The sequence below is a fragment of the Bactrocera dorsalis genome, chromosome 3 (assembly GCF_023373825.1).
Source record: "Bactrocera dorsalis isolate Fly_Bdor chromosome 3, ASM2337382v1, whole genome shotgun sequence".
Classification (NCBI taxonomy): Eukaryota; Metazoa; Arthropoda; class Insecta; order Diptera; family Tephritidae; genus Bactrocera; species Bactrocera dorsalis.
Window position 1 is genome coordinate 47,076,836 of NC_064305.1, and position 11,026 is coordinate 47,087,861.

General features: G+C 42.2%; 2 protein-coding genes across 2 annotated transcripts; both read right to left on the reverse strand.

Annotated features, from left to right (window-relative positions):
• Nucleotides 1-1,450: 1,450 nt before the first annotated feature.
• On the reverse strand, nt 1,451-6,450 carry LOC125777145 (putative nuclease HARBI1). The gene is made up of 3 exons (XM_049451393.1): nt 5,001-6,450; nt 4,521-4,947; nt 1,451-4,456 (listed from the first exon to the last, which is right to left on the reverse strand). Exons 1-3 carry the CDS (start codon nt 5,108-5,110, stop codon nt 3,938-3,940), a joined length of 1,056 nt encoding a protein of 351 aa, XP_049307350.1. The 5' UTR covers nt 5,111-6,450; the 3' UTR covers nt 1,451-3,937.
• A 3,599-nt stretch (nt 6,451-10,049) lies between these two features.
• On the reverse strand, nt 10,050-10,709 carry LOC125777170 (uncharacterized). The gene has a single exon (XM_049451436.1). It carries the CDS (start codon nt 10,699-10,701, stop codon nt 10,063-10,065), a length of 639 nt encoding a protein of 212 aa, XP_049307393.1. The 5' UTR covers nt 10,702-10,709; the 3' UTR covers nt 10,050-10,062.
• Nucleotides 10,710-11,026: the final 317 nt, after the last annotated feature.

Here is an 11,026-nt window from a genome sequence, read left to right on the forward strand (position 1 = left end):
ACATCGCCCTTGTCCACTGGAATTTAAACATTGCTCCAAATCAGAAGGAAAAGAAGGTATAATCGACGTGCGATCACTGAATATAGAACCTGAAGATGATTGGACTCCTCACCGCATCAGAATTAATCAGCTGGAGGACCCTGATCTTGCAAAGCTGATAATAGCCAAAGAAAATGGGGTACGACCACCAAAGGAACAAATAAGTAGCGAGAGTCCAACTGCAAAAGCATATTGGGCCCAATGGAACAGCATAAACCTCGTTAATGGATACCTTCATCGTACCTGGGAAAGCGAAGATGGCAAACATTCTCGTCTGCTGATCATAGTACCGAAGTCCATGATCCCAAAAGTATTGAAAGAATATCACAATGGACCTAGTGGAGGGCACCTTGGAATAACAAAAACTATAGAGAAGATTAAACAACGGTTCTACTGGATCGGTTGTCGAGATTCCATAGCAGAATGGATAAGTAATTGCGTAGAGTGCATGGCAGCTAAAGGTCCTAAAGCCAAAAGTCGCGGTAGGCTACAACAGTACAACGTGGGATCACCATTTGAACGAGTCGCAATGGATATTGCAGGTCCGTTCCCAACCAGTACGGCCGGAAACAAATATCTACTGGTTGTCATGGACTATTTCAGTAAATGGCCAGAAGTATATGCCTTACCAAACCAGGAAGCGAAGACAGTAGCCGAAGCGTTTGTAGAAAATTGGATAACAAGATTCGGAGTGCCCGTCGAATTACACTCAGATCAAGGCAGGAATTTCGAATCTTCCATTTTCCAAGAAGTCTGTACATTATTGGGCATCCACAAGACACGGACAACAGCGTTACACCCACAATCAGATGGGATGGTAGAGAGATTCAACCGAACGCTCGAAGAACATCTGCGGAAAATCGTTGATAAAGACCAACGGAATTGGGACAAGTGCATCCAGATGTTCCTGCTGGCGTATCGTTCAGCGAAGCACGAGACAACTGGTTACACGCCAGCAAAGATTATTTTCGGATCTGATCTGCGACTCCCTGCTGATCTTAAGTTTGGTACGAATCCTACAGCTGTAAGAAATGATGGAGATTATTGTTCTGCCTTAAAGGAAGAAATGAATGAATTGCATCTAATGGTAAGACAGCATACGCATCTGATGAGCAATAAGATGAAGGACCGGTTCGATCAAGCGGCAAATTCAAAAGGTTTTGAAGAAGGTGATCTGGTCCTGTTGTACAATCCACTTCGAAAGAAAGGCTTGTCCCCGAAATTGCAGACAGCCTGGGAAGGACCCTATATGGTGATGAAACGACTTAATGACGTGGTATACCGCATACAAAGAAATGGGAAAGCACGATGTAAAATGAAAGTAGTACATTTGGAGAGGCTCGCCCCATTTGGTTCAAGAGGATTTGTGCCTAATCGGGACGATTAGGCTTTAGTGGAGGGCAGTGTTACAAAAAGTAGTATTAAGTTGTATTTGTATTACTATATGCATCCCTGATTATGAACAATAGCTGTAGGTATATGGAATAGCATTTGTCTTGTTGTAGACATCTGGCGCCGCACTGTCTGCTTGTCTAGTTAAACAATTGCTGAGTCTGGCGCCGCGACTGTCTGCTTGCGTCTGGCGCCGTATAGCCGTATGTTCTGGTAATTTCCAGACGCGATATTCTAAAAGAACACGTCGGCATCAGCGAGAAGTGCGTGGCTATATAAGCCGTGGCAGCGCCAACGTAATCAATCAGTGCTAAGAATAAACTGCCATAGTGTAGACGAGTTGTGAAATAAAGAGTTGTTGAATTAAATGAAACAGTGTTGATTTTATTTGTCAATCCAGAGATACGAACCTAACAAAGTAAACTAGCAAGCAGTAAATTCGTAACAATATTTTTCCTTCGTTTTTATAGAAATTATTTTAGATTAGCTATTCAATATTCAGATTTATACATAAGTATATAGATTAAAGAATATTTTTTTTTCTTTTTAAAATAGTTTTTGGCTAACATTTATATATACTGTATACTATATTTTCAATATTTTATTTTAAGCTTAAAATACATGGTTTAAAGATAGGGTTAGTTCGTAAACGCAGTAATTTTGTGCAACCCTGCTGCATTCTTGCCGGCTGTGGTTGCTACTGCACAATCATTGCGATTCTACTGCATTGCCATTGCGATTGTGCTGCGAAGAATTTTTTCGCATTTACGAACGCCAGAGAAATGGAATTTTTAATTAACGTAATTATTGATAACCAGGGAACTCAGAGTGAGAATATTTTATTGAATTACAATAAAAAAAGGATTAAACAAGTAAAGAGAAGAAATCTTTTACTAAAAAGTGATTTAAAAAATTCGTGGGATCTAAATGTAAATAAGGCCTATTATTATTATATAATCATATTAATAATTAAAGACATATGTAGAATTAGAAATCATTTTACTCACTCTTCCATTTCGCCTTTGGTTCTACGCAGTTTCAAAAAAAATTACTGCAATGGCTGCGACAATTTGCCGAAGTGCTGCAAACTGCATGCATTAAAAAACTTTTGACGAAGAGCAGTATTGCCGCAGGTTTTTTTGACGAACGCGTTGCCCCTGCAAATATGCAGTGCAACCAAGTTACTGCGTTTACGAACTAACCCATAATTAATATTATTTGTAAAACTTTTAAAAATTTACACTAGTCGTACTAATTCTTAATATTCGGACATTCGGCCCTGTCGTAAAATCCGATTTTCTCGGTATCGCATTTCAATCCGACAGTTTTTTTCGAAGGGTGTCGCACAATCCGATCTTATAGATTTTCATGTTCGAAACGCATTTTTATAGGTTTAAGGTGTCGCAAATTCCGGGTTTGTAGGTTTTCTTATCAGAAACAAAACGGTCAGACGATCGCTAACGTTTTTATTTTATGTGCCATATTTACACGATGTAGCTACTATTTTTTATAAAATGTAAGTACATACATATATTTTGTCCAAAGTGTAAAATGTAATTCACATTTGAATATTAACATACCGTTGATACTATTTCAACATTTCCAGGGGAAAACATAAAAATAGAGGACAAAATGATGTACTGTTGCAGTTTATGGAGAAGTATCCCGACATCGCCAGAGGGTTTATCAAACGAGAAAAGGCGCTTGTGGACTCCTTTGGCAACAATTAGCAGAGTCGCTTAACAGCGCAGGCCCGCCAATAAAGGATGTGAACGGTTGGAAGAAGGTAATCAACAATGCTTTCATACTCATGCTAGTGGAAATCCTGTTCCATTTTCTAATTCTTTTCTCATATTTTTAGATATGGACGGACTGGAAAAGCGAAGTGAAAAAGAAGTTGGCGCAGAATAAAATCGAAGCTCGAGCCTCTGGTGGAGGACCATTTTCTAAGTATACATTGAACCAAACGGAGGAAACCATTGTACGCATTTGTGGAATGGCTCAGAGTGTTGGAGGGGTTTCGGGACTATCATTTGGTCTCCAGGAAGAATATTTAATATCAAGCGATGACGATATCCCTTCAACCTCTGCGAAACGTCCTCGTCTTGACACCTCTATCGCCCAAAAACCTACGCCATAAGAAACAACAAATGAGCGGCTAAAAAAGTTTCTTGAGTACGACAAAGAATGGAAGCAGGACATATCTAACAAAATGGATGCTATCCTCGAATTTCAAAAAATTAGGAGGGAGACAGACAAGGTTTTAGTCAGCGCGGTTAATAACCTAACACAGGAATTCAAAAAATCCAGCAAAAAAATGCTTGAAGTATTACGCAAACATGAGGAGGAGGAGTATGATCCCTTGGAAGAGTATGACTGATTTAAAATACGTTAAAATAAAACTATTTACATATGTACAATGAATTCTATAATTTAATTAATTTAAGGATTTACGTATTTAAATAAACCATTTCATGTTGTAAGCCTTAACAAAAGAATAATAGATTTAAAGAGCGTTTGCTATTTCGTTTCGGATCCGTTGGCCCTCATTTTGCATTCTATTATGTGATAAAATTTCAGAATTTTCCTCGTAAACTTCTATGGAAACGGTGATAGTTTCTATATTGGGGCATTCAATGTTATAGCACCGACAGATGTTGTGCAGTGCGCAACAAACATTGACAATTTTAACCACCTTTTGTGGGCTATATTGCAATGTACCTTGTAAGCTTCGAAAGCGACTTTTTAAAAGGCCTATCGTTCTTTCAATCACATTGCGTGCCGAAGAATGAGCCCTGTTAAAAGTATTATGCAGTGAGCCGTACTCAGGATCTCTGTATGGAGTTAACAAGAACGGTTCAATACCATATCTACTGTCTCCTAGTAACCTGGAAGTTCGATCGCCAATTTCGAACTCCCTAGGAAAGTGCTGTCGAACGGTGCTTATGCTCCAAACAAACGCATCATGCCTGGATCCAGGATACCTTGCATCTACTGCACGAATCGTCATATTACTGTCGCAAACCTTTGAAAGTAAACACATATACATTTAATAGTAATTTGGTGCATAAACTTGTTCTATTTCTTACAATCATAGCGTTCATACTGAAGAATCCTTTTCTATTAAAGTAGAGGTCTTCATCAGTGGAAGGCTTTATAACTTTAATATGTGTTCCATCGATGCAGCCAATGATGCCAGGAATTCTATATTTGTTATAAAAATAGTCTTTGGAGTGTTGTTTTTCACTGGCTCCCATTGCAAGTTGTATCCATTGATGACATATAGAATGCTTTAATGTTTTTATCACTCGTGTTAGCACTTCAGATATAGTGCTTCTTGCCATACTTATGTTTGCATCATTTCCCACTGATCGCTGATATGGGCCTTCGGCCACAAAACGAAGCGTTGCAGCAAGTTGAAGCACTGCGGGAATCGTCGATGAACGTAAGCGTGGCTGAATTTTGTCCAATACCATAACAAAAGCTTCTTTGTTTAAGCGATATTGAGCAATAAATCTGCAAATAAGTGAGTTATAAACACATAGCCATTGAAGTAAAGTTTTGTATACGTTGACTCCGGCAGCTCGAGAGGGTTGCTCTTATCTCGTAATATTCGCCGCTTTAAACTGTGTTGCTGCTCCTCCTCCATCATAAGTAATATGGCAATATCAGCTGCCATAATATATTTCAGTTATTTTCTTTGAATTTTCTCAAAACAGTTCAAATATTATAAAAATGCTCTATTGTTTACAAATAAGCGTAAATTTAATTTAACACATCAATGGAACAACTGATTCGAATATCGGTTTTGCTCATGTCCGAAAAAAGCTTATTCCGATAGAATTTTGCGACACCAAATGAAACCGATATCGGTTTTCATTTCCGGTAAAAACCAATTCCAAGTCGGATTCTACGACAGGGCCGATTATGTATACATATGTATGTAAGCTAACTAAACAATATTATCTTAAATTAATTAATTTTGTACTAACAAGTAACTTAAATTTTATAATTTGAGACTTAAAGTGGTGATATTGAATTCCAGCTTTAGAACTTTCCTTCGAAAATTGCAAATATCTTAAATGAAGAAGAATTAACAATTATTTTTTTATATTTTTTAAAGTAATCTTGTAGCGGGATTCTGTAACCAGTCTCTAGTCTCTATTTGAGACATTTTGAGGCAAAGTCTCAATTTGAGACTAGTTACTATTCACTAAACACTCTCTAGCGTTAGTCTCAAAATATTGAGACCTGGTAGTTAGCCGGTCACAAAACTAAAAAGAGCTCTTGTCTGCCATTTTGAATATACAGAATAGAGATCATCATAGATATTAATCGATTGTCGTATTTTTATAATTTGTAAGCAACTCAGGTTGGAGGATGGAGTCATGTGTAGAAGTTCACGCAAGTAAGGAAAGTTCTCTGATTGCCATTCACTTGGGAGTGGCTAGAAACGATTCCTTTACATGTGACTCAAGCAGCTCACGACTTCCGGTCTTTGACCAAGTATCCTCTGGGTAGCCTAAGAACATCCGTTTGAAGGCGAGCTAAAGTGAGAAGGCGAAACATCCCCTGCATAGGGTTGTGCGCCGGGTTTGGGATCCGCCACGTAAAAAAACACCCCCAATGAAAAAGTGTAAACAGCCTCGGATGAGAGACCAGCCTTTTGATGACGACCACGCCAACAAACACAAGGAAGGTTCGACGTCGAGAAGCTGCAATCACAACAGACAGCCGAACGATTTTCTACTCGGCTTGCACTCCTGCTCTCTGAGAGCACTCGTCAACATCTCAGTATAAGGGAACTGTTGGACGGCATTTCCAACTCCTTACGTACAGCTGCAACCGAAACCATTGGTTTTCCGAAAGTGCAAAAGCACAGCTGGTACGACGAGGAGTGTCGCAGCGAAGAGAAAACAGGCTGCCTACCTCGCAACGTTACGATCGACCACAACACGTGCGGGATGGGATAGATACCGAGAGTTGAAGAGGGAAGCGAGACGCATTTGCAGACAGAAGAAGAAAGAGGTACGAACAGCTTGATAAGCTGGCCGACAGGGGTAACGCTCGAAAATTCTACGAAAAAATGCGGCGGCTTACAGAAGGTTTCAAGACCGGAGCATACTCCTGTAGAACCCCCAAAGGTGATCTAGCCACCGATGCCCAGAGCATACTTAGATTATGGAGGGAACACTTCTCCAGCCTGCTGAATGGCAGTGAACGCATAACACCAGAAAAAGGCGAACCCGATTCCCCAATCGATGACGATGAAGCAGACGTTCCATTACCCGGCCAAGAAGAAGTTCGAATAGCAATTGCCCGCCTGAAGAACAACAAAGCGGCAGGGGCCGACGGATTGCCGGCCGAGCTATTCAAACACGGCGGCGAAGAACTGATAAGGAGCATGCATCAGCTTCTTTCTAAAATATGGTCGGACGAAAGCATGCCCAACGATTGGAATCTAAGTGTGCTCTGCCCAATCCATAAAAAAGGAGACCCCACAATCTGCGCCAACTACCGTGGGATAAGCCTCCTCAACATCGCGTATAAGGTTCTATCGAGCGTATTGTGTGAAAGATTAAAGCCCACCGTCAACAAACTGATTGCACCTTATCAGTTTGGGTTCAGACCTGGTAAATCAACAACCGACCAGATATTCACCATGCGTCAAATCTTGGAAAAGACCCGTGAAAGAAGAATCGACACTCACCACCTATTCGTCGATTTGAAAGCTGCTTTCGACAGCACGAAAAGGAGCTGCCTTTATGCCGCGATGTCTGAATTTGGTATCCCCGCAAAACTAATACGGCTCTGTAAACTGACGTTGAGCAACACGAAAAGCTCCGTCAGGATCGGGAAGGACCTCTCCGAGCCGTTCGATACCAAACGAGGTTTCAGACAAGGCGATTCCCTATCGTGCGACTTTTTCAACCTGCTTCTGGAGAAAATAGTTCGATCTGCAGAACTCAACAGAGAAGGTACCATCTTCTACAAGAGTGTACAACTACTGGCGTATGCCGATGATATTGATATCATCGGCCTCAACACCCGCGCCGTTAGTTCTGCTTTCTCCAGACTGGACAAGGAAGCAAAAGAAATGGGTCTGGCAGTGAACGAGGGCAACACGAAATATCTCCTGTCATCAAACAAACAGTCGTCGCACTCGCGACTTGGCACTCACGTCACTGTTGACAGTCATAACTTTGAAGTTGTAGATAATTTCGTCTATCTTGGAACCAGCGTAAACACCACCAACAATGTCAGCCTAGAAATCCAACGCAGGATAACTCTTGCCAACAGGTGCTACTTCGGACTAAGTAGGCAATTGAGAAGCAAAGTCCTCTCTCGACAAACAAAAACCAAACTCTATAAGTCACTCATAATTCCCGTCCTGCTGTATGGTGCAGAGGCTTGGACGATGTCAACAACGGATGAGTCGACGTTGAGAGTTTTCGAGAGAAAAGTTCTGTGAAAGATTTATGGTCCTTTGCGTGTTGGCCACGGCGAATATCGCATTCGATGGAACGATGAGCTGTACGAGATATACGACGACAATGACATAGTTCAGCGAATTAAAAGACAGCGGCTACGCTGGCTAGGTCATGTTGTCCGGATGGATGAAAACACTCCAGCTCTGAAAGTATTCGACGCAGTACCCGCCGGGGGAAGCAGAGGAAGAGAAAGACCTCCACTCCCTTGGAAGGACCAAGTGGAGAAGGACCTGGCTTCGCTTGGAATATCCAATTGGCGCCACGTAGCGAAAAGAAGAAACGACTGGCGCGCGGTTGTTAACTCGGCTATAATCGCGTAAGCGGTGTCTACGCCAATTAAGAAGAAGAAGAAGCAACTCAAACACGAAAAAGTTAAAAATAAATAAATTTGACATAAATTTCGTAAATATTATGAAACAAAGTCAACATATATTTTCATTTTTATTGATAACTATGTTTTCTGACGATGTTATAGAAAATTTAATATTTGTTATCGACATATTTATTTCCATTCAAGTGTAAAAACATCTCTGAATGATGAAATGTAATAGATTTTGTGACTGTCACTCATGTCTCAAAAATTGTCCCTAACTTAAAATCTCAAATTTAGAGACTTGAGACTGTCTCACGTTACAAAATTGCACGGTTAATATATGTATATATTTTAAATATAAATGAATGCAAGTTTGTAACATACATCTTAATATATAAAAATCACGTGTCACATTGTTTGTTTGCGATGGACTCTTAAACTACTGAACCGATTTTAATGAAATTTTTAACACTGTGTGCAGTTTGGTCCAACTTGAAAGATAGGATAGTTTATAACTCTCTAAAGAAACGTAAAACCGAAACCGCAATAATAAATCAATAAATCGTTAAAACATATAACCGCTTACCAAATCGAAACCTCGAATAACATTAATGACACAAAGACTTAACATAAATGTCTGATAAAAAAAGACATCCTATTCATGCCACATATCGTGGCACAAACGTCCATATTATTGTAAATTTCACAATACATTTCTAATATCATAATTTCTCTCACAGAGTAACATGGACGTGGATATGGCATCATCGTCAACGCCAACCATGCGTTCGGCAATTTCCGCCCCTCGCGCTGAAGCTGCCCCAATAGCAGCACCCCGGACCAACACTGCACCGGCAGCGCCTCGAACAACAACAGGCTCCACCGCGACAACGGCTCCGCGTCAAAGCACGCCAGCATTACCAGCGGATTTGCAACTAATTCGCTGCCCATTATGCCGCCGCCCTCATCGGCTATCGCACTGCGGTATCTTCAAAGGCATGCCGCCGATGCAACGCCAGCAGGTGGCACAGGCGCACGGGTATTGCCTGAATTGTCTGGCAACTTCCCACGCAACTCAGGAGTGCCCATCACCTAACCGTTGCCAAATCTGTGTGCGGGCTCATCATACGATGCTGCACCGCATTCCCAGACGCGACTCCCGGCGCCCACCGGCTCCTCGCACCAGTGGTAACGTCAGGCGTTCCCAAAGGACTCCTGTGACGGCATACCGCCGCCGCGGACCCTCTGCAGCAGAATCCCGTCCTTGGCGCCATAACCGGGCAACATCAACAAGACGCCATCAGCTTAGGCCGCAATCCCGGTCCTTCGAGCCGCATGTACCAAACCTCACCTTATAGGCCACTCACACTTTTAGTTAAAAGGAAATGCACTAATTTCAAAGATCGTTACAAGTTTTATTTTCTGCGAATTTCACTTCACAATTATTGGGTTTAATTGAATTGAAGTATGGATAGTTAAATATATATACAAATGTAAAAAATGTAAACTGAACAACTATATATTGGAACCAGTAGGTATTAGGTTACATATATATTAGATATATACACTCGGGTAAGCGGATCGAAACCGGGATGCTGCGGAAAGCGTAGATGTTGGCTATTCGACGTCGTATCAACGAAAGGTGCGCGAGCTGCTTTCTCTATTCCTTTTGTTATAATTAGACTGCAGAATGTCATCGCGTTTGGGTGCATGTGCGTGTATGTGTGTTAATGAGTGGTGTTCGCTCGCGTGATGAGGTGATTAGTCGATTCGATGTGATGTGACGTCGCTACTCATTTAGCCATCCCGGCCCCCCTAGGCGAGTATTTAGCCTAGAAGCCGCTGTAGCTGCTGGAGCGTTGCTACCACGCTGCTGAGACCTGTTGACCGGCGGGATTGCGGCCTAAGCTGATGGCGTCTTGTTGATGTTGCCCGGTTATGGCGCCAAGGACGGGATTCTGCTGCAGAGGGTCCGCGGCGGCGGTATGCCGTCACAGGAGTCCTTTGGGAACGCCTGACGTTACCACTGGTGCGAGGAGCCGGTGGGCGCCGGGAGTCGCGTCTGGGAATGCGGTGCAGCATCGTATGATGAGCCCGCACACAGATTTGGCAACGGTTAGGTGATGGGCACTCCTGAGTTGCGTGGGAAGTTGCCAGACAATTCAGGCAATACCCGTGCGCCTGTGCCACCTGCTGGCGTTGCATCGGCGGCATGCCTTTGAAGATACCGCAGTGCGATAGCCGATGAGGGCGGCGGCATAATGGGCAGCGAATTAGTTGCAAATCCGCTGGTAATGCTGGCGTGCTTTGACGCGGAGCCGTTGTCGCGGTGGAGCCTGTTGTTGTTCGAGGCGCTGCCGGTGCAGTGTTGGTCCGGGGTGCTGCTATTGGGGCAGCTTCAGCGCGAGGGGCGGAAATTGCCGAACGCATGGTTGGCGTTGACGATGATGCCATATCCACGTCCATGTTACTCTGTGAGAGAAATTATGATATTAGAAATGTATTGTGAAATTTACAATAATATGGACGTTTGTGCCACGATATGTGGCATGAATAGGATGTCTTTTTTTATCAGACATTTATGTTAAGTCTTTGTGTCATTAATGTTATTCGAGGTTTCGATTTGGTAAGCGGTTATATGTTTTAACGATTTATTGATTTATTATTGCGGTTTCGGTTTTACGTTTCTTTATCTTCGGCGGTTGGTAGAAAGCATAATTTTACGAGCGGTCTGGTTAGTGTTCCGGTTTGAGTGCGGAGATCAACTACTCGAACATGACCGTCGGAACCG